Consider the following 24,854-nt stretch of genomic DNA (forward strand, 5'->3'; position numbering starts at 1 on the left):
TTGAACAAAGTTACCATTAAGAACAAGTACCCGTTGCTGCATATTGATGATTTGTTTGACCAGTTGCAGGGAGACAAGGTGTTCTCTAAGATCGACTTGAGATCGGGGTACAATCAGTTGAAGATTCGGGATTCGGATATTCCGAAGATGGCTTTCCGGACTAGATATGGCCATTATGAGTTTTTAGTGATGTCATTTGGCTTGACTAACGCCCCGGCGGCGTTTATGGAATTGATGAATCGGGTGTCCATGCCATATATTGATTCGTTTGTCATTGTCATTATTGATGACATTTTGATCTACTCACGTAGCATGGAGGAGCACGAGCATCATTTGAGAGTGGTGCTTCAGACCTTGCGGGAACAGAAGCTATACGCTAAGTTCTCCAAGTGTGAGTTCTAGTTGGATTCTGTGGCATTCTTAGGGCATGTTGCATCAGGCGAGGTATTAAGGTAGACCCCAAGAAGATCGAGACAGTTTAGAGTTGGCCTCGTCCTACCACAGCGGCTGAGATCAGGAGCTTCCTAGGGTTAGCAGGTTATTATCGTCGGTTTGTGGAGGGCTTCTCATCTATTGCGAAACCCTTGACTGGATTGACCAAGAAGGGTGCTTCATTCCGATGGTCCGACGATTGCAAGACGAGCTTCCAGAAGCTCAAGATCGCATTGACTTTAGCACCGGTGTTAGTGCTGCCTTCCGGTTCAGGGATGTATACTATGTACTACGACGCTTCACGCGTTGGTTTGGGTTGTGTGTTGATGCAGGAGGGGCGAGTTATTGCATATGCTTCGCATCAGCTGAAGCCCCATGAGAAGAATTATCATGTATACAAATTGGAGTTGGCCGCGATTGTTCATGCTCTTAAAATCTGGAGGCATTATATTTATGGAGTGTAATATAAGGTTTACACCGATCGTCGCAGCTTGCAGCATTTGTTCAGGCAGACGGATCTCAATATGAGGCAGTGCAGGTGGCTTGAGATACTAAAGGATTATGATATTACCATCCTTTATCATCCGGGCAAGGCGAATGTAGTTGCTGACTCCTTGAGCAGATATGCGAAGAGTATGGGTAGTTTGGCATTCATTTCAGCAGAGGTGAGGCCACTAGCTTTGGACATTCAGTCTTTGGCTAACAGACTTGTGAGGTTGGATATTTCATAGCCCAGCTGAGTTATTGCATGCGTCGTCGCTCAGTCTTCACTATTCGAGCAGATCAAGGCTCGCCAATTTGATGATCCGCACTTGTTGGTTCTCAGAGAGAGGGTACTATAGGGTGGTGCCAAGGAGGTTACTCTTGGTGAGGATGGTGTTCTGCGACTCCATGGTCGCCTATGTGTTCCTAATGCTGATGGCTTGAGGGGGAAGATCCTAGAGGAGGCATACAGTTCTCGGTATTCTATTCATCCAGGTGATACGAAGATGTATCGCGACCTGAGGCAGCATTATTTATGGCGGCGGATGAAGAATGACATGGTTGAGTATGTAGCGAGGTGCCTAAATTTCCAGCAGGTTAAGTGTGAGCATCAGAGGCCAGGTGGCCTACTCCAACAGATGGTTATACCCGAGTGGAAATATGAGCGCATTACTATGGAATTCGTAGTTGGGTTGCTGCGGACCTTGCAGAAGTTTGATATTGTTTGGGTCATTGTCGATAGGTTGACCAAGTCAGCACACTTTATTCCGGTTGTGACCACGTATTCTTCAGAGAGGTTGGCCCAGATTTATATTCAGGATATTGTTCGATTGCATGGTGCGCCTGTTTCCATCATAACAGATAGAGGCCCTCAGTTTACTTTGCATTTCTGGTGAGCATTACAGAGCGAGTTGGGGACCCGCATAGAGATCAGCACAGCCTTTCACATGCAGACCGACGGGCAGTCGGAGCGGATAGTTCAGATCTTTGAGGATATGCTCAAAGCATGTGTGATTGTCTTCAGAGGGCAGTGGGATCGATTCTTGCCTTTGGTCGAGTTTTCTTACAACAACAATTATCAGTCCAGCATCAAGATGGTTCCATTTGAGGCTTTATATGGTCGGCGATATAGTTATCTCATCGGATGGTTTGAGCCCGGCGAGGCAAAGTTATATGGTACTGATTTGGTGATAGATGCCTTGGAAAAGGTAAAGTTGATTCAGGAGCGACTTCGCACAGCACAGTCCAGACAGAAGAGTTACGCGGAGCACAAGGCACGTGATTTATCATTTATGGTGGGCGAGAAGGTTCTCTTGAAAGTCTCGTTGATGAAAGGAATCATGAGGTTCGGGAATAAGGGCAAGTTGAGCCCAAGATTTATAGGCCCATTTGAGGTGTTGAGACGAGTTGGGGAGGTTGCTTATGAGCTTTCTTTGCCTCCCAGTCTATCGGGAGTTCATACGGTTTACCATGTGTCTATGCTCCAAAGGTATCATACCGACAAGTCACATGTGTTAGACTTCAGCATGGTTCAGTTAGACGAGAGCATGGGTTATGAAGAAGAGCCAATTGCCATTGTTGATAGGCAGGTTCGCTAGCTGAGGTCCAAGAATATTTCTGCAGTAAAATTTTGGTGGAGGGGCCAACCAGTTGAGGAGGAGACTTAGGAGGTCGAGGAAGACATGCAGAGCAGATATCCATACTTATTCAGCACTCCATGTATGATTCTAGACCGTTCGAGGACGAGCGTTTGTTTAAGAGGCGGAGAATGTAACGACCCGATCGGTCGTTTTGCTTTCTAGAACCCCGTTCCCCTAAATAAGACTCCTTGTATGTGCTATTATTGTTTTATGACTTGCGGGGATGGTTAGCTCGGGAATTGGAAGGGTTCGGGTTGAAATCGGAACACTTGGTTCCTTATGGTTGGTTAAAAAGGGCTAAGTTTGACTTGAGTCGACATTTTGACTAAAAGACCTCGGAACCGGGATTTGACTATTTCAATAGGTTCATATGATGATTTTGGACCTGGGCGTATGTTCGGATCGGGTTTTGGATGACCCGAGAGCGTTTTGGCGCTTAATATTGAAAGTTGGCACCTGAAGGGTTTTAAAGTTCTTTAAATTTGGTTTGAAGTAGGTTTTTATGTTATCGAGGTCCTTTTGGGATTCCGAGCCTGGGAATAGTTCCGTATGGTGATTTAAGCCTTGCATACAAAATTTAAAGTCATTCCGAGTAGTTTAAGTATGTTTCAGAGTAACTTGGAAGAATTTGAAGTTCATAAGTTGATTCTATTAGTTTTGGGTTATAATTCTTAGTATTAATGTTGTTTTCCGCGTTCTAAGGGTGCGAGCGAGTCCGTTTTATGATTTCAAACTTGTTGGTATGTTTGGACGGGGTCTCGGGGGGGCCGGACGTCATTTTGACGATGCGCAGAGGTCGTTTAGCCTTGGGTGCATAGCTGAAGCATCCAGTTTCGGGTGCAATCGCACCAGCAGAGGGCCAGCTGCAGGTGCACGCTCGCAGAAGTGAACTAGTAGCCGCAGAAGCAGCCCAGCATGGGCAGCCCAGAAACCGCAGATGCAGGACTTGGTGCGCACCTGCGAGCGCGCAGGTGCGATGTAAGCAACCGCAGAAGCGGCCAAAGATGTAGGTGCGACACTCGCATCGCAGAAGCGGTCCCGTAGAATCGGGCCAGTGGTACGCATATGTGGTTATAGGCCAACTAGGGAAGTGCCGTATCTGCGATGATATATCCGCAGATGCGGAGCCGCAGAAGCAGTTGCCCCTCTGCAGAAGCGAAAATCACTGAAGGTAGAATGGTCCATTTAATGCGGGACTTGGGTTATTTTGGCTCATTTTCTTTCATCTCTTAGGCGATTTTGGAGCTCTTGGAAGGGGGTTTTCACCTAGCACTTTGAGGTAAGTTACGTCTATACAATATGAGTTTACAATATAGATTATTGGTAGATTTTAACATGTAAAATTATGAAATTATGGGTTTAGATGAATAACCCTAGGTTTTGATAAAAATGGGATTTACCCACGAAAATGATTATGGGATTGAGTGAAAATTATATACTTGAGTTCGTGAGGTTATGGGTAACAACTTTCTTCTAAAATTTTCGGAATCTGGACACGTGGGCTCTGGGGGTGAATTTTATGAATCCTTCAATTGGGGTTGGGTAATCACTCTAATAGTTAGAATATGGACTTTTGAACATATATTGATTAATTTATACAATCTTTGAATAGTTTCGTATTGTTCGACACCGAATTGAGGCTTTAGAGTAAATTTGAAGCCGGAAAGCGAGCTCTGAGATAAGGTAAGTCTCTTGCCTAACCTTGTAAGAGTGAATTTACCCCGTAGGTAACTTAAATTAATATTTGCTTCTAATTGTGGGGGCTACATACGCACGAGGTGACGAGAGTACGTGCGTAGCTACTAATTATGCTTATGTACGGGTAGTTTAGGACCCCAAATCATGAAATACCTGTCAGGTTTGCACTCTACTTGTTAATTAAATTGCCTAAATTATATTGGAACTTGATAAAAGAATTGCAAAAGCCCGAATTTCACTTACTTGAGTTTTGGCGGGTTACTTGACCGCTAATATAAATTGTGCTTCTTTGTGTATTAGCCTCATAATAACTTTTAAATAGGATGTTCATAAAGTATCCTCTCTTCTTATGGAGCGGGCCGAACGCCTAGGCAGTAGAATAGATGCATCTATGGTTCGTGTCGCACGACCCTCGGTAGTCTACACGTTATTCTGGATTGGGTTGTACGATCTCGGCATAAATCGTGCGTAATAACACTCAAAGCCTAACTATACTTGATATTATTTTATGGCTTGTGAGGTTTGATTATTAATGCCAGGAAATTGACTTGGAAATTACTAAATGTGAAAGAATTATTCATTCTTGCTTGTCATTGAGTTGTTATTATTATTTACATAACTCATGCTTATTTAGAATCTCTTAATTATTATTGTTAGCCCATAGTAAATGTCGATGTCGACCCGTCGTCACTACTTCTTCGAGCTTAGACTAAATACTTACTGGGTACATGTTATTTATGTACTCACGCTACACTTCTGTACTAACCGTGCAGGATCTGAGGCAGGTGCATCTGGAGGTCCTACCGGCGCGCATCCCAGATATCCCGAGGCCAAGTGGTGAGCTGCTTCCTGAGCCGTCCTGCAGCCCCTAGAGCCTCTCTTTTGTATTTTTATTCTGTCTACTTTATTTCGGACAGTAGTTATAGTTTTGTATATTCTACTAGTTACTCATACACTTGTGACACGAGGTCCTGGCACACACACTAGTATATGATTTAGGAGCACTTATATTACTATGATTTTCCCGTAGTGGTCTTTTCATTTATTGAATTTTCCACTCCTTAATTTCTTATTAAACATAATTTAATTACTTGAAAACTTATTAAAAGAGAATTGACATGGTTTAATTCACTGTTGGTTTGCCTAACAGTAACGTTGGGCGCCATCACGGCCCATAGTAGAATTTGGGTCGTGATAACATGGTATCAGAGCACTAGGTTCAAGTAGGTCTCACAAGTTATGAGTAGGCCTAATAGAGTCTTGCAGATCGATGTGGAGACATCCGTGCTTATCTTCGAGAGGCTATAGGGTGTTAGGAAACTATTCTTTCTTTATCTCCTATCGTGTAGTTGATGTGGTACTAAGTACCTTTCTCTTATTTTCTCACGGATGGTGAGAACGTGCACAACGGATGTTCCAGACCATGGAGGAGCTGCTCCTCCTATTGCTAAAGGTCGAGGGAGGGCTCCAGCCCGTGGTAGAGGATGAAGACATCCCAGAGTTGCTCCAGCTATTCCACCAGTGGATCCAGTAGAGGATCATATTATTGAGGAGCAGGGCGAGGTGCCTGCAGCAGAGCTAGTCCCGGTGGATTTCATGTTCGCGCCGGGATTCTAGGAGGTCATGGGTTGTATGTTGCGGTTCATAGATTCTATTACCCGGGTTGGTTTATTTCCAGCAGACCCAGCCATATCTCAGGTGGAAAGGGGAGCACATACCCCTACCACTCAGGCACCAGGGCTTGAAGATGTCGTATATTAGACCCCGGGCGCACTACCCGTGGGCTGAGCTCAGCCAGTTGCAGCAACTATACCTGAGCCCAGACCAGCTGTGGCAAGCGATCCACAGAAGTTATTGGAGAGATAGACTAGGCTACATCCTCCTGTCTTTGGGGGTGAGTGTCATGAGGACCCCCGGGACTTTATTGATCGATGCAGGAACAAAATGCACAACATAAGGATATTGGAGTCCCATGGGGTGGATTTTTCTACTTTCCAGCTGGAAGTCAAGGCCCGTAGGTGGTGGCAGTCATATCTTCTCGGCAGACCAGCAGATTCTCCTCCCATGACTTGGGACCGGTTCACCCGTATCTTTCTGGATAGGTATATTCCACCCTCTCAGAGGGAAGAGTTACGGTTTCAGTTCGAGCAGCTCCAGCAGGGTCAGATGTCAATGACGGACTATGAAGCAAGATTCTCTAAGTTGTCTTGCCATGCACTTATGATACTTCCTACTGATGCAAAGAGAGTGCAGAAGTTCATTCTGTGTTTGCATTCAGGTATCCAGGCCACCATGGACCGAGAGGTTGAGATGGGAACTTCTTACGAGCTAGTTGTTGAGATAGCTCGGAGGATCAAGGGAGTACGTCAGCGTAGCCGAGAGTAGGTTACGAGGGATGAGCAGTTTCGATATTTTGGAGAGTTCATAGAAGCTCCTGCTGGGGGCAGAGGTCTGTTTGTGAGGGGTCAGTCTAGCAGGCCCACCTATCCAGCACCACCGCCTCCTTGGGGTGCTCCGGTGTGACATTATTTCAGTGCCATGCCAGATAGTTCCTACCATCCACCAGCTATTCACGGTTCCTCTAGTGGGCATTCAGGCCATCAGGCTCAGACTTCAGGTCAGTAGTCCACCTTACCGATAGGTTATTTTGAGTGCGGGGATCTCAGTCATGTGCAAAGGCTCTGCCCCAGACTTCGGTGCGAGGCAAAGCAGCAGGGTCAGCAACCTATAATTCCAGCACCAGCTATTCCACCAGTCGTCCGACCGCTCAGAGGCGGAGGGCAGGTGGGTTGGGGTCGTCCTAGAGGTGGAGGCTAGTCAGGTGGCGCTCCAGCTAGGTTCTATGCTTTTCCGGCCAGACCAGATGTAGTGGCCTCAATTGCTGTGATCACAGGTATTATTTATGTCTGTGGTAGGGATGCTTCAGTACTATTTGATCCAGGGTCTACATATTCATATGTTTCATCTCTGTTTGCTCATTTCCTGGGAGTTCCTCGCAAGTCCTTGGGTACTCTTGTTTATGTGTCCATCCCAGTGGGCGATTTTGTAGTTGTGGATCGGATCTATCGGTCCTACATTATTACTTTCTGTGGTTTTGAGACCCGCACAAATATTTTGTTTCTCGATATGACCGACTTTAAGGTCATCCTAGGCATGGATTGGTTGTCTCCATATCATTCCATCCTTGATTGCCATGCCAAGACCGTTACCTTAGCAATGCTAGAGTTTCCTAGATTGGAGTAGAAGGGTTCGTCTGTCAGTACATCTAGTCGGGTTATCTCTTTTTTGAAGTCTCGACATATGGTCGAGAATGGTTGTTTGGCTTATTTATCCTATGTTCGGGATACTACTACAGAGACTCCAACGATTGATTCAGTGCCCGTAGTAAGGGAGTTATCCGATGTGTTCCCTTCTTATCTCCTAGGCATGCCACCAGATCGTGAAATTAATTTATGTATTGATTTGGCTTCAGGTGCCCAACCTATCTCTATTCCACCGTAACGTATGGCTCCAAAAAAGAGTTGAAGGAACACCTTGAGGAGTTGCTACCAAAGGGGTTCGTCAGACCAAGTGTATCACCTTGGGGTACACCGGTGTTATTTGTGAAGAAGAAGGATGGGACTATGCTGATGTGCATTGATTACCGCCAGTTGAACAAAGTTACCATTAATAACAAATACATGTTGCCGCGTATTAATGATTTATTTGACCAGTTGCATGGTGCCAGGGTGTTCTCTAAGATCGACTTGAGATCGGGGTATCATTAGTTGAAGATTCGAGATTCATATGTTCTGAAGACAGCTTTCCGGAATAGAGATGGCCACTATGAGTTTCTAATGATGTCCTTTGGCTTGACTAACTCCCCGTCGGCGTTTATGGATTTGATGAACCGGGTGTTTAGGCCATATATTGATTCATTTCTCATTGTCTTAATTGATAACATTTTTATCTACTCACATAGCATGGAGGAGCACGAGCAGCATTTGAGAGTGGTGCTTCAGACCTTGCAGGAACAGAAGTTATATGCTAAGTTCTCCAAGTATGAGTTCTGGTTGGATTCTATGGCATTCTTAGGGCATGTTTTATCGGGCGAGGGTATTAAGGTAGACCCTAAGAAGATCGAGGCAGTTCAGAGGTGGCCTCGTCCTACCATGAGATTAGGAGCTTCTTGGGGTTAACAGGTTATTCGTCGGTTTGTGGAGGGCTTCTCATCTATTGCGGAACCCTTGACTAGATTGACCCAAAAGGGTGCTCTGTTTCGATGGTCCGACGATTGCGAGACAAGATTCCAAAAGCTCAAGACCGCATTGACTTCAGCACCGGTGTTAGTGCTGCCTTCCGGTTAAGGGATGTACATTGTTTACTGCGACACTTCGTGCATTGGTTTGGGTTATGTGTTGATGGAGGAGGGGCGAGTTATTGCATAAGCTTCGCGTCAGTTGAATCCCCATGAGAAGAATTACCATGTACATGATATGGAGCCGCGATTGTTCATGCTCTTAAGATTTGGAGGCATTATCTTTATGGAGTGTCCTGTAAGATTTACACCGATCATCACAGCTTGCAATATTTGTTCAAGCATAGGGATCTCAATTTGAGGCAGCGCAGGTGGATTGAGTTACTAAAGGATTATGATATTACCATCCTTTATCATCCGGGCAAGGCGAATGTAGTTGCGGGCGCCTTGAGTAGAAAGGCGGAGAGTATGGGTAGTTTGGCATTCATTTCAGCAGAGGTGAGGCCACTAGCTTTGGACATTCAGTCCTTGGCTAACATACTTGTGAGGTTGGATATTTCAGAGCCCAACCGAGTTATTGCATGGGTAGTCGCTCAGTCTTCATTATTTGAGCAGATCAAGGCTCGCCAGTTTGATGATCCGCACTTGTTGGTTCTCAGAGAGATGGCAACTACAAGGTGGTTCCAAGGGGTTACTCTCGGTGAGGATGGTGTCATGCGACTCCAGGGTTGCCTATGTGTTCCTAATGCTAATGGATTGAGGGAGAATATCCTAGAGTAGGCACACAGTTCTCGGTATTTCATTCATCCAGGTGCTACGAAGATGTATCGCGACCTAAAGCAGCATTATTGGTGGCGGCGTATGAAGAAGGACGTGGTTGAGTATGTAGCGAGGTGCCTAAATTGCCAGCGGGTTAAGTGTGAGCATCATAGGCAAGGTGGCCTACTCCAGCAGATGGTTATACCCGAGTGGCAATGGGAGCGCATTACTATGGACTTCGTAGTTGGGTTGCCACGGACCATGCGGAAGTTTGATACAGTTTGGGTCAATGTCGACAGGTTGACCAAGTCGGCACACTTCATTCCGGTTGTGACCACGTATTCTTCAGAGAGGTTGGCCCAGATTTATATTCAGGAGATTGTTTGATTCCATGGTGTTCTTGTTTCCATCATATCAGATAGAGGCCCTCAGTTTACTTTGCATTTCTGGTGAGCACTACAGAGTGAGTAGGGGACCCGCGTAGAGCTCAGCACAGCCTTTTACTCGCAGACCGACGGGCAGTCGGAGCGGACAGTTCAGATCTTGGAGGATATGCTCGGAGCATGTGTGATTAACTTCGGAGGGTAGTGGGATCGATTCTTGCCTTTGGCCGAGTTTGCTTACAACAACAGTTATCAATACAGCATCGAGATGGCTCCATTTGAGGCTTTATATGGTCGGCGAAGTGGTTCTCCCATCGGATGGTTTGAGCCCGGCGAGGCAAAGTTATATGGTACTGATTTGTTGAAGGATGTCTTGGAAAAGGTAAAGTTGATTTAGGATCGACTTCGCACAGCACAGTCCAGAAAGAAGAGTTACGCCGATCAGAAGCCGCGTGATTTATCATTTATGGTGGGCGAGAAGTTTCTCTTGAATGTCTCGCAGATGAAGGGAATCATGAGGTTCGGGAAGAAGGGAAAGTTGAGCCTACTCTATTACATGGGAACTAAATTTACCCACTTAATTCTTTTACAATATAATGGGTACAATCATCCTTGATAACATTATCAATAATATAATATAATACGTAGTCAAAGATTTCATCTTTTTCACTAATTTAAACCTTCATTATCAATTTATCTCTTTACCACTCAAACCTTAACTCCTGTTTGCAACTAAAATAACGATCTCAATAATAGAATAAATAATTTAATATGATAGAAGTGAGGAAAAACTAAAAGGAAGAAGGAATTTTTACGGTTTGTTTGGAAAGAATGGAAGCAGCGAAAAGGAAAAACTTTATGCTGCCTTAAGCATTGGCGAAAAGAGAATTGTTGTACCCAATTCCTAATGTTTCATTGTAAAGCTTTTCTTTAATTGTTTCATTCTATATGTATCACGTGACTATACACGTGAATAGTCCAATTCTTTTTTTTTTTTTGTAAATTTTCATTCTTATATCTTTTTTTTGGTCTTTATCAGTTTATCATTTCACACCACTACTAATTCATATAATATACACAGTGATATGCTTCAATTGCATTATTTAATTCTTTTTTTCTTATATAAATATATTATAGGCCCATTTGAGGTGTTGAGACGAGTTGAGGAAGTTGCTTATGAGCTTGCTTTGCCTCCCAGTCTATCATGAGTTCATCCGATTTTCCACGTATCTATGCTCCGGAGGTATCATGCCGACAGGTCACATGTGTTAGACTTCAGCACGGTTCAGTTAGATGAGAGCATGGGTTACAAGGAAAAGCCAGTTGCCATTGTTGATAGGCAGGTTTGCCAGTTGAGGTCCAAGAAGATTTCTGTGGTAAAGGTTCGGTGGAGGGGACAACTAGTTGAAGAGGCGACTTGGGAGGTTGAGGAGGACATGCGGAGCAGATATCCACACTTATTCAGCACTTCAAGTATGATTCTAGATCGTTCGAGGACGAATATTTGTTTAAGAGGTGGAGAATATAACGACCCGATCGGTCGTTTTACTTTCTAGATCTCCATTTTCCTAAATAAGACTCCCCGTATGTGATATTATTATTTTATGACTTGCGGGGATGGTTAGTTCGGGAATTGAAAGGGTTCGGGATTAAATCGGAATACTTGGTTCCCTAAGGTTGGTTAAAAGGGGCTAAGTTTGACTTGAGTCAACATTTTGTGTAAACAATCTCATAATCTGAATTTGATGGTTCCAATAGGTTCGTATGATGATTTTGCACTTGGGCGTATGTTCGGATCGGGTTTTGGATGATTCGGGAGCGTTTCGACGCGTAATATTGGAAGTTGGCACCTTGAGGGTTTTAAATTTCTTTAAATTTGGTTTGGACTAGGTTTTTATTTTATCGAGGTCCGTTTGGAATTTTGAGCCTGGAAATAGTTCTATATGGTGATTTAAGACTTGCATGCAAAATTTAAAGTCATTGAGAAAGTTGGAAAAAATTGAAAATCATAAGTTGATTCTATTGGTTTTGGGTTGTGATTAATAGTTTTAATGTTTTTTTCCGCATTCCGAGGGTGCGAGCAAGTCCGTTTTATGATTTCAAACTTGTCGGTATGTTTGGACAGGATCTCGGAGGGCCCGGACACCATTTGGACGATGCGCGGAGGTCTTTTAGCCTTAGGTGAATGGCTGAAGCACCCAGCTTCTGGTGTAATCGCACCTGCGGAGGGCCAGTCGCAGGTGCGAGCTCGCAAAAGCGGGCCAGTAGCCGCAGAAGCGGCCCAGCATGAGCAACCCAGAAATCATAGATGCGGGACTTGGCGCGCACCTGCGACCGCGCAGGTGCGATGGAAGCAACCGTAGAAGCGGCCAAAGACGTAGGTGCGACACTTGCATCGCAGAAGCGGTCCCGCAAAAGCGGGCCAGTGGTCCGCAGATACGGATGTAGGCCAAGTGGGGAAGGGCCGCATCTGCGATGATATTTTCGCAGAAGCGGCTACCCCTCCGCAAAAGCGAAAATCGCTGAAGGTAGAGTGGTCCATTTAATGCGGGACTTAGGTTATTTTGGCTCATTTTCTTTCATCTTTTGGGCGATTTTGGAGCTCTTGGAAGGGGGTTTCACCTAACACTTTGAGGTAAGTAACTTCTATACAATATGAGTTTAAAACATAGATTATGGGTAGATTTTAACATGTAAAATTTTGAAATTATGGGTTTAGATAAATAACCCTAGGTTTTGATAAAAATGAGATTTACCCAAGAAAATAATTATGGATTGAGTGAAAATTATATATTTGAGTTCGTGAGATGGGTAACAACTTTCTTCAAAAAATTTCGGAATCCGGACACGTGGACCTGGATGGTGAATTTTAGGAATCCTTTAATTGGGGTTGGGTAATCACTCTAATAGTTAGAAGATGGACTTTTGAACATGTATTTATTAATTTATACAACCTTTGAATAGTTTCGGATTGTTCGGTACCGAGTTGAGACTTTAGAGTAAATTTGAGACCGGAAAGCGAGCTTTGAGATAAGGTAAGTCTCTTGCCTAACCTTATAAGAGGAAATTTACCCCATATGTGAATTAAATTAATATTTGCTTCTAATTGTGGGGGCTACATACGCACGAGGTGAGGAGAGTCTGTGCGTAGCTACTAATTATGCTTATGTCTGGGTAGTTTAGGACCCAAATCATGAAATACTTATCATGTTTGCACTCTACTTGTTAATTAAATTGCCTAAATTATATTGGAACTTGATAAAAGAATTGAAAAAGCCCGAATTTTACTTACTTGAGTTTTGACGGGTTACTTGACCGCTAATATAAATTGTGCTTCTTTGTGTATTAGCCTCATAATAACTTTTAAATAGGATGTTCATAAAGTATCCTCTCTTCTAGTGGAGCGGGCCGAACGCCTCGGCAGTAAAATAGATGCATCTATGGTTCGTGTCGCACGACCCTCGGCAGTGTACACGTTATTCTGGATTGGGCCGTACGACCTCGGCATAAATCGTGCTTAATAACACTCAAAGCCTAACTATACTTGATATTATTTTATGGCTTGTGAGGTTTGATTATTAATGACAGGAAATTGACTTGGAAATTACTAAATGTGAAAGAATTATTCATTCCTGCTTGTCATTGAGTTGTTATTATTATTTACATAACTCATGCTTATTTAGAATCTCTTTATTATTATGGTTAGCCCATAGTAAATGTCGATGTTGACTCCTCGTCACTACTTCTTCGAGGTAAGATTAGATACTTATTGGGTATATGGTTTTTATGTACTCACGCTACACTTCTGCACTAACCGTGCAGGATATGAGGCAGGTGTATCTGACGGTCCTGCCGGCGCGCATCTCAGATATCTCGAGGCCAAGTGGTGAGCTGCTTCCTGAGCCGTCTTGCAGCCCCTAGAGCCTCTCTTTTGTATTTTTATTCTGTCTACTTTATTTCGGACAGTAGTTAGAGTTTTGTATATTCTACTAGTTGCTCATACACTTGTGACACCACGTCCTGGCACACACACTAGTATATAGTTTTGGAGCACTTATATTACTATATTGCCCCTCAGTGGTCTTTTCATTTATTGAATTTTTCACTCCTTAATTTCTTATTAAACAGAATTTAATTACTTGAAAACTTATTAAAAGAGAATTGACATGGTTTAATTCATTGTTGGTTTGCCTAGGGTGACGTTGGGCGCCATCACGGCCCATAGTAGAATTTGGGTCGTGACACCTTGACATTTTTTGTTACTCCGATTGGCAAGTGAAATATTTATAGGATTTTGTACATGTATGTACATATATATATTTAACGTTTCGATGGAAACTTGTGGGTGGCTTGCCACCCCTTCGAACCTTAGTAGATCCGCCCTTGTTGAGGGATAGAGTGATACAAATTTTGAATTACCGGATTAACTGAAATTAAATCCCATAAGTGGATATGTTTTTACCGTGGCAGAAATGCTCTGGACCCTCTAAACTTGGCAACTTTTGTTTAGTTTCTCCTTAAATTTTATGTGGTCTTTAATACCCCTCTGAACTTAGCATTTGGATAGCCCCCCAACTTGAAAATTTGATAGTCTTGACCCCCTTAGATGCTGATGTGGCAAAGATTTAGGAGCGTGGGAGGGGGAAAAAAAAAATAAAATCAGATTTCAAATGGGGTATTTTTCAAATATTAATTACCACATAATCAAATATAATGATTTATTTTATTCCAATTGTATTTCTCGTTGTTTCTTCTAAATATACATTGCATATTTTATCCCAATTGTATTTTTTAGATATAATGAATATATGTTTCAACTATGTATTTCTTATCTTTTTTTTCGGTCCAAATCTATAAAAGTTAGTTGAAACTCCATTTATTTTAGCCAGGTAAAAAGATGTGGCCAAAGTAATGAAGTTCAAATGCTGTATTTTCTACAAAAAAGAATATTGTATATTTTTATTTTTATTTTTATTTTTATACAATGACTATTAATTTAAACTATGCATTTTTCTTTTTTTGAGTCAAATTCGTAAATATTTGGTCGAAATTTTACTATTTTTAACTAAAATATTTAATAAGGAGTTCCAACAAAGTATTTTTTTTTTTTTAGGTGCAATGATAATGTGTTCTAACTGTATATTTCTTTTTTTAACAAATATGTAAAATTAACTTGATTAAAATATTATTATCTTCTGTCAAAAAAATTATAATCAAAATAACGTTGTTTCAAGATAGTTGGTGGACATAAAAATATAAAAATATATATTCTATTATAAAAAATGCCACATGGACAAAAATAATCCATGTGACAGCGCGTGTGTCACACTCCCATGGATTGTCAGCGTCCAGGGGGAGTCGAGGCTATAAAATTACCAAGTTCAGGGGGGAGGGTGGGTATTAAAGACCACGTAAAGTTTAAGTGGGAACTAAATAAAAATTACTAAGTTTAGGGGAATCCCCAACTATTCTGCCTTTTTATCGTTGGTGGACGAGTAATGTCTTGGAAGTCGTCCAAGCAGATATGCATCGCCCGCTCTACAATAGAGTCTGAGTTCATATCTTTAGACAAAGCTAGTGAAGAAGCTGAATAGCTCCGAAATTTCTTAGAAGACATTTCATTTTTGCCCAAATAGTTGGCACCTATATGCATACATTGCGAGAGTCAAGTGGCAATAAGAAGGGCTGAAATCGTTAGATAACTACTCTCTAGTGAAATTATTACAACTCACAATGTAAAGTCAAAAGATAATTTATCGCATCCACTTACAAAAGGCATAAGAGGTTGTTGAGATATTATCAAGAGGAATGAGACTACGGACGAGGAGAAGTCATCATGGCGGTGACTCTACCTAGAAGACTGGAGATTACAACAAGATCTAAACTCAATCTGATTTAGAAAAAAAAATTATGATTGACGGTTCAATTTTGTCAAATAAGATTTTGCTTCATTCTTGTGATGAGACAATGTTCAGTGATGATGATAAGGCATAAGGTTGTTTTAATAATCTTTAAGTTTGATATGAGATTATCAAATAGTGTATCTACGAGATTACACGTTTAGGAATGACCTATATAATTGAAAAGTGTTAGCCGATTCAAGGAGAATTTTATAATGTCATTTCTCTACGCACTTATGAAACTAGGCAGTGTTCATGGCTGAAACGAATACAACAATGAGAACGTGTTACTTATGTTTTCTAGGTATACATCAAAGCTCGATAGTTCAAAGATATTAAATCTACGACTGACCGAGTATATTCGATATATTCACTATGAAAAGTTCAAAGGAAAACTTACTTATCTAGATGCAGTTAGTCTTTACTTGTAAATCACATATTTTTTCACGCATGTTTCCATCATATAGTCATTCCCCATTCATACGGGAGATTATTAGATTTTAAAGTGTGGATAGAAAAGTCACATTTTGGATGGTACCTCTGTTTCTCACTCTTTCATTGCCTATAAATTCAAAAGCTTGGCCTCAATTTTAAATTACTAAACACACTAGAGAGTAGAGAAGCAGCATAAATCAACAAAGAAAACGAAAACGCAGGCGTGAACCACTTGAATAAACTAAAAACAGTGTCTTTCCTGCTTTTCTTGTTTTAAAAAATTATCATCTGAGAGGACGGGACGCTAGATACAAGCTTTCATCATTACTGTCCAACTGCCAAATGGCTTTCTAATTTACATAATCAGAGAAAAAGAAAAGCAAAGAAAGGAAGAAGAACCTAAAAGAATTCCTAAGAGAAAACTAAAAGCAAAGTCAAGAAGTGAGAGCTAAATTGTTTTTTCTTTTTCTTTTCTGGGCATTCAACCTATTCTCTTATCTTCTTGCTTCGCTTCTGTAAGACATGAAGAAAGATTTATATACTGGCAGTGGAATGCAACCATCTGCTGCAAATGGTATGATAAACAGGCATCATCTGTTTGGAGCAAAAGAAAGAGCCAACTCCACATCATGGAAATTGCATCTATCCTAATCCGGCACTTTGCTGAAAAGGGCTAAAACCATGTAGTTGTCTAATTCCAATATTTGAAGTTTATCATCCACTGCAACAATCACAAATCCCTTCTTGGTCTCGGAGTCGACGCGCCTGAGTGAGGCCTTTGGACTGGTTGAGTTCCAGGGTCATAATTTTGGGAAGCAAGATAGTTTAGGGCTGTAACTACGTCAGCTATGAGAGGGCGCATGTTGGGCTGCTCCTGGACACACATTGCGGCTACTGCAAGAGCTTGATACAAGCCTCTAACTGGATACTGACCTTGAAGCATTGGATCAGCCATTTGTGAGAACTTTCTACGGTCTTTGAACAATGGTCGAGCCTGCAAATATTGAAATGTAGCTCCGAGTATAAATTTCTTACCCATAAGTAGCCATTGACCAACTAAGAGTTTCGAACAAAAAGGCTCTTAACAACGCATCTGTAACAAAACTCTTCCACGCAATTGAGCAGCATATTATATGACATGATTTAGAGCTAAATAATTAGCAACGCAATGACACTTCTAGAGCTATCTCTTCTAAAAGCTTTCTAACAATCTCGAGAGAAGCAAGAACTGGATGAAACTAAATGTACTTTAGGTTGGTATGCATGGGATTTCGAAAAGCAAATAACTGGATAGGGCACCTTTACAACTAATTCATTATAGAAATGTAGATGACTTAATACTAAATGACACTGAGACTGCACAAAATTGCAGCGATGAGGTTCCGACTAGTAAGAAGATTGGTGTGTTTCCTAGGGAATTGTATCTTTTGTAGGTTCTCTAATACTTTGTATTACTAGTATGCAGGAGTAGTTCCCAACATTAAATAAATGATTATTTACCTTATCATAAAATAAAATAATAAGATATGCAAACATGCTGTAATGACTTAAAGACAAGCTGCCCCGTCATTGCATATGGAAACATGCTGTAATGACTTAAAGACAGCCTAGAGGTTCAAAATAATGGAGAACAGCAAGAAATGCCCAGAAACCAAAAGACGACACGGTATATTCAAGTCCAGGTGAAGCATTTGAGTGATTGATTCTCGAAAGCAGGCAAAAAAGATATTTCTGAAACCTTAGGACATACTGAAAATCACAACAGGTAAGGTAGTTCAACTTAATAAGATATATCAACTAGTTGAAGATTTATGAAAAGACACAAATTCCGCAGCTTAACTTTAATAGCAAATTTTTTTTATCTTACCCATGCAACCAGATTCTGCTCCCCAGCAGCTCTTGACGTGTCAATTGCCCTTCTACCAGTAATAATTTCTAGAAGAACAACTCCAAAACTGTAAACATCAGATTTAAGTGTAAGCTGCCCCGTCATTGCATATTCTGGTGCACAATAACCATAGGTTCCCATGACTCTTGTGGAAACATGGGTTTTGTCGCCTACAGGACCCAGCTTAGCCAACCCAAAATCAGATAGCTTCGGGTTATAATCTTCATCAAGCAAAATATTGGAGCATTTTAAATCCCTGTATATAACAGGTGGATTCGCTTTATCATGCAAGTACTCTAGCCCCTTGGCAGCACCGGCCGCAATTTTCATTCTTGTATTCCAGTCTAGTCGTCTTTTTTCGGGTGAAAGCTCTGGATCATTTAAGCAAATACATGACATATTAAATGCCAAAGAAAAGATAACTCAGATATAATGACACATCATTTTTTTAATTAAACAGGCTTAATTAAGGGAAAGACAAACTTCATAAGATTAACGAGAAAAGCCTACCAACTAAGATACTGTATGCCACAATTGAAATCGCAAGTCATATTTTCCATTGGCTTCAAGTTTCTTTACCTTAACAAGCATCTGGAAATGCTTGGGAACACAAACAACTAGCTTCAAGTCCTGGCAGATATCAATTTGTATAAAAAAGGAAACTATGTAATAATATCTCCTTTTGGTTCCGCAAGATTTGATATCAATCCCTTGGATCACTAAGGACTTGACAAACTAACTAGAACTGTCGTCAAATAAATTCCAGATGAAAATGTCATTATCACCTTCTTTGGGTGAATAATGACTTAAGGTGGAAGTCACGCAATTGCCATTTGCATCTTAAGAATGCATTTTTTTTTTTGGAGATCCAGAATACGCAACCATTAAACATACCATGTAGATGGTCTTCCAGTGATCCTAACGGCATGTACTCGTAAACTAGAAGTCTCTGATCTCCATCAGCACAATATCCAATCAAGTTGACAAGGTGTGGATGGTGAAGTAGGCTTAACATCAGGACCTCAACAAGGAATTCCCTGTTTCCTTGCAATCCATTTTGGTCAAGTTGCTTGATGGCCACGATCTACAAAATAAAGCACTTTCAGGTCTCACAAACAATGTAAACAGTACATGAAAAAATCAATTGATTATACTGATCAATGGAAACAGAAGTATTCTACGACCAAGCACGGTATGGAGAGATCGAAGGGAATGACCCTGTGACACATGGAACGTATTAGGTGGATGAGCCTTGTTTTTCTTGAGGCTAGTAAGCTCTAGTATCTTTTCCCACTGATAGTACAGAAGTATAGACAAAAGCTAGTTATGCACAGAGGAAAAATCAATTCAAAGGAGGCAAAACTAAAATGTTGTAATCTAGAAGCACCCTAGTTATGTACAGAGGAAAATCAATTCAAAGGAGGCAAAACTAAAATGTTATATTCTAGTCGTGCTTCTAAAACTTATGCTGTTGATGTAATAATTAGCCTCACAAGAGTGAGAGAGTTGCAGAAATATTCTTTTTTTTAAATGAGAAGAGGATTAGAGGCAGGAGGATAGCATGAAAAAAAAGTGCAGGTAACGAAGATGTTCAATTAAAGCACTATCAGCCGAAGGACAGGAGACGAGGTATCGTGGCACAACATTCTAAGGGTGTAAACCTCAGAGGCAAAATATAAGAGGCAAATCATAAAGGCTTTTCTTCCTCAAAGTCATCGGGAATGGACTTTTGGTGTGAACAGGAATTAGGTGTTGCAAGGACTTTTGGTGCGAACAGGAAGCTCTTCAGCAGTAATATCCATTCCCACCCCCATAAAGAAATTATGCTCTATTGAAAACTGGAATCCAATAACAGAACTTTTGAATTGTTGAACTTGGTCAAGATTTTAGAGGGTGAGGGCTGGTGAAGCTAGTGCAGACGGCAGATAAGAAAGAAGCAGATTGGACTGTTTCATCTCACTAGACTTAACCCTGGAAGCAATTTAGGGGGCTTACAACAGCAGTGTTTGTTAGCATAAAGCTAGTAGGATGAACTAGCTGCTGCTTATTTCTTCTTTAAAATTGCTGCTATTTAATGAAAAAAAATGGCCTACACTGAAATAACTTCTCCTTAAGCTGCTTCTTATAACAAGCAGATGATAACAAGAGATTGGCACGACCTTGAGGTGGAAGTCCATTATGATCATTTAAAATCTTCTATTTGTGCCGAGTTTTGATGAGGGTGCCGATTCCCTTTGTGTCAGTTTTATTAGTCTACCTATAAATGAGAAAAATTAAAAGGTTCTAGCTCTAAATCAAGAACCTGAAACTAGATTAGTTCTCTTCCATTAGTCGGAGTGAGTGGTTTCACAATAGTTGAGCTAAACCGAAGTTGGAGTCACATTTTAAAGACAAACCTTGCATCATCACTTCAAATTAAAGATAGAATATCAAAATCTACCGTACGTGCAGTGAAATCCATGCTGCTGCTTAGAAAGTCAAAACTCTTCCACTATTTTTAAAGGCTTTGCACTTTCCTCTCCAAAAGGAAGGAAGCAAGAAATAGTATAGCATGAGATTGGAGAGTTCCAACTCAAAATTAACTAATAAGAACAAAATATGTTTGAACACATTGATTACAAAAGGCAGGTCACACTCGTAATTCCATTTTAAGAGTTAATTTATGAGCTAAACCAACCTGATTGGTTCTCTCTAACCGCCCTTTATATACTCTACCAAAGCCTCCTTCTCCCAAGAGATAATCTGCCCTGAAATTTTTGGTTGCAGCAGCTAATTCACGAAATGTAAATGTATGTGCTGCGATATGTCCAGATCCACCATTTTTGGAGCTATCCTTCAGTTTTTCTGAAACAAGAAAAGTGAAAATTGTTAATGTTTCTGAGAAGTGAATGTCCGGAAGGCTAATGTTACTTCCAAGCAGCGTCTCATTGCTGAAAGGAAGAGAATTCTGCCTTCACTAACCATTTAGGAGACCGAAAACAAAACAAAACAAACAGAGGTGGGGTGCTTTCTGATCATACATAAAAGCGAAATGCCTATCAGCAGTAATAGTACGTTGTGCTTACTAGATTTATAGTGTCCATAAACATTGCCAGACAAGCAACAAAAACTTAGTACTCCCTCCGTCCCAATTTGTGGCACTGTTTGAATTTCTAGAGTCAAATGGGCTTTTCTTTGACCAGAATTTTTCATGTGCTTTTTTAATATTTTGAATTGTTAATTATTGTGACTCATAGTACTTGTTACATCGTTTTCAAATATGTAATTTATTTCCAAAAACTTAAAGATTCTATGTCCAAATAATTCACGGTCAAAATTAAGAAGTTAGATACTCGAAATCCGAACAGTGCCACATAAATTGGGACAGAGGAAGTGATAAATATAACAGATGCATTGATACTACATTTATTTTACAATTTGACAATCTGATAAGACAATTGAAAAGTCCCAATGTTAACAGCATTCGGTGGCAAAATGAAAAATGATTCATTTGCAGTGAAACATTCTAGTAGAACTTAATTGGCCCTAGTCTCGAGGTGTTATCAATTCACCTCGACACAATAGCTCCAAACAACTTCAACCCCTTTTGAAGAGTGAACTCTTGTGCTCAAAACTTAAAAGCAGCTTGAGCAACATCACTCGAGGATTACAAGTCAGCATTCCGAGAAGGCCAACTTCGTCTGACCAAATTAACTGGACAAGCAGCCAAAACTAGAGAAACACGTTGCATTTAACCAAAAAGACCATTAAGACTTCATTTTTATACAATATCTCAATGTTTCCCTAAATATTTCCTTCAATAGCATTGGCTCGATTCCAGTATAAGTTGAAACCACAGAAGGCATGCACTGCAACAAAAAGCTCCTATTGTGAAAGTTTAGCCGCTTTGTACTATAATCTTGACTCAAAGTCTCGAATTACCTAATACCTATATTAAGTTTAGTACTCCATCTGCCCCATTTTATGTGCACGCTTTCCTTTTAGCCTGTCCCCAAAAAAAGACACTTTTTTATATTTAGAAACAATATAAATTTAAACTTTCTAATTTATATTTCCATCTTATGTGTGCAACTTATTTTAGACCACAAGTTTCGAAAGCCTTTATTTCTTTAGTAACCAGTATGTTACATAAATTATTTCGAGGGGATAGGGTAAAACTCGAAAATGACAACCTCAACAAAGGGAACGACCAAAAAGAAACACATAATAGAATGGAACAAGGCATCTCATAAACTATACTACAAACAAAAATCAGCAAAATAGGACCATTTCCAAGCAAAATTAGTACCAAAAACCAAAAGCAGATTATGCCTCCTGAAAAGCTGATTAAGGTAGCTATGCAAGTGGGTATTTTGCGATGTGCCAAAAGGTGAAAATTCCAAAGAATCAACAAAAGAAATCACCAGAAAAAAAGGGGGGGAACTTTTAAATACTAAGATAGAAGATGGTAATTAAAAAGAAATAAAAAAAAAGATTATAACTTTGGATACTGATAATGAAATGCCTTCATAGTTTACAATTGTACTAAAGAATTTAACAGTACCTAAAGAGGATGGGATCTGATCAGCAGACTTGCTAATTTCTTGCTTCTTTTCTAATTTCTTGTTTGAACAAAGGAAGCATCCCATTTCTTCTTCTTCTTCTGCCTATATATTTTTTTCTCAGAGAAACAGAAGGGAGAGACAACCCTTTGAGAAAAGGGAAAGCAAGAAAGGGCCGACCAAACAGGATTTCTGACAGTGTAGAGAGAGTGAGAGATTAAATTCGGACAAATGTCTCGGGTATAAACCTTTTTGTTTGTGAATCATTTTGCTTAACTGCCCTTTGTTTCTTTGTTTTTATTAAATAGATCCAATATTCTCTATTAAGTGAAATAAAGCTAATATTTCATTATTTCTAATAATGAAGTTCATTATTTGCAAATGTTTGTTAGGCTATCATTATTTGCAAATAATGAACTACTTTATTTGAAATATTGATAAAATGTTGAAAAGCTTGTTTGAGAAGTGTTTCAAGTGAAGTGATGAGGCCTACTATGTTGTATGGAGCCGAGTGATGGTCAGTCAAGAAGATGAAAGTAGCAAAGATCAGAATGTGGCATACCAGGAAAGACTAGATTAGGAATGAAGTTATTAGGTACAAGGTGGGTGTGGCCCCCGTGAAAGATAAGTTGCGGGAATCGAGGTTGAGATGGTTAGGAGAGACACCGATGTCCCTGTGAGGGGGATGCGAGAGGTTGACCATAGCAGGGCAGAAGAGAAGTAGAGGAAGACCTAGGAAGTACTGGGGAAAGATGATTAGGCAGGACATGGCACTACTTCAACTTATCGATGACATGACCCTCGATAGGGAGGTGTGGAGGTCGAGGATTAGGGTTGTGGGTTGACAGGTAGTCAAGAGTCTCTTCTAGTCGTACTGGTGGTAGTAGTACTAGTCTTGTATTCTCTTATTCCGAGTTCTTTGTTGTTAGACGATATGGCATTATTGCCGGTAGTTTTCACACGTCTCTTGTAGTTTCGTATTCCTAGTTCCTTTGTTATAACATGGCATGCTATTTATTTATGTTATCTTATTTCCTTGCCATTGTTACTGTTTATTTATTGTGTCTTTTTCACTGTTCTTGAGCCGAGGGTTTATCGGAAACAATCTGTCTTCCTTCATAAGATAGGGGTAAAGTCTGCGTACATGTTATCCTCTCCAGACCCACTATGTGGGATTGCATTGGATTTATTATTGTTGTTATTGTTTCAAGTGAAGTAATAATTTTACTCATAAGTAACTAACTTCTATCTAAATGAAATTCATCTTCAATCGCAATTGAACTTCCAAATATTATTTTTTAACATTACTTTAAATATTTTCTTATATCCATCAATTATATTGTCTAAAACCTGCCAACTTTTTGAGGAGAAAAAAGTTAAAGTGTTGACAAAATTGCAACTCTTACTTTTGTTGTATTTATGATTCATATTGTAAATTTTATAATTTAAATCTCTAAATTTATTGAAAATTATAATGAAAGTGTGGTTTTACGAATATTATTGGAATTTTAAATTGTGTCATTATTAATGCAATTGAGTGACGAGAATTCGGTCTTCACAAACTTGTGAAACTTTTCCTTAAGCTACTCCAACTACTGTTTACTATAGTCACCCGGATCGTGCTGACTCTGTTAGCAAACATTAATTAAATCATCTCCCGATTTGTTGATCTATTAAGTTGAGACAGCTCTGCATATAGTATTTTAGACTAATACTTCATTATCGCCTGATCCTTGCTATTTTAAAATGCACAGGTCCAATAAAAAGTTATAGTTGTTAAATATGAATGTTATATCAAGCAAAATAATATAATTGATGAAATAATTCTTAACTTATAAGTATAATTTTGTATCTTATTTGTAACAGAATCAAATTCGACACATACATGCATAATAAGATAAAACAATTTAGATGTACACTAAAAACTCTAATAAGATAAGAAATAATTTTATATGAGTGAAAAATCTTTTAAAACAGGCCATAAATTTATAGTCGAATAAAAAGGAGAATAATTGTTTAACTCTATTCAAAGACCAAAAATAGCATATTGACTAAACAAATACTATAACACTTTTTATAATTTTGTATTGTTTGTAACAAAATCAAATTTGATGCATACATGCATAATGCGATAAAATAATTTAAATGTATACTCAAACATTTAGTAAGACAAGAAATAATGTTATATGAGTGAAAACTTTTAAAATGGGCGATAAATTTATAGTTGTATAAAAAGAAAATAATTATTTAAATCTATTCAAAGACCAAATAACATAATGACTAAACAAATACTATAACACCTTTTTTTTTTAATTATATAATAGCAAAAGCAAAACATGATGATCCAAAAGATAAATTTAATACTTTACACAAAATAGATAAAACAATTTATAACTTGAGTCATATTTTTCAAGAAAAAATGCTATTTAGAAGGAAAAACATATGTTATCATCAGACC

The 24,854-nt window shown here is 39.8% G+C and overlaps 1 protein-coding gene across 1 annotated transcript; it reads right to left on the reverse strand.

Moving 5' to 3' along the window:
* Positions 1-16,206: 16,206 nt before the first annotated feature.
* Positions 16,207-22,609, reverse strand: LOC107822598 (putative serine/threonine-protein kinase PBL7). The gene is made up of 5 exons (XM_016649145.2): positions 22,399-22,609; positions 20,533-20,699; positions 18,750-18,939; positions 17,835-18,226; positions 16,207-16,961 (listed from the first exon to the last, which is right to left on the reverse strand). The coding sequence occupies exons 1-5, from the start codon at positions 22,481-22,483 to the stop codon at positions 16,698-16,700; spliced, it is 1,098 nt and encodes a 365-aa protein (XP_016504631.1). The 5' UTR covers positions 22,484-22,609; the 3' UTR covers positions 16,207-16,697.
* Between the last annotated feature and the right edge of the window lie 2,245 nt (positions 22,610-24,854).

The sequence above is a fragment of the Nicotiana tabacum genome, chromosome 13 (assembly GCF_000715075.1).
Source record: "Nicotiana tabacum cultivar K326 chromosome 13, ASM71507v2, whole genome shotgun sequence".
Taxonomy (NCBI): Eukaryota; Viridiplantae; Streptophyta; class Magnoliopsida; order Solanales; family Solanaceae; genus Nicotiana; species Nicotiana tabacum.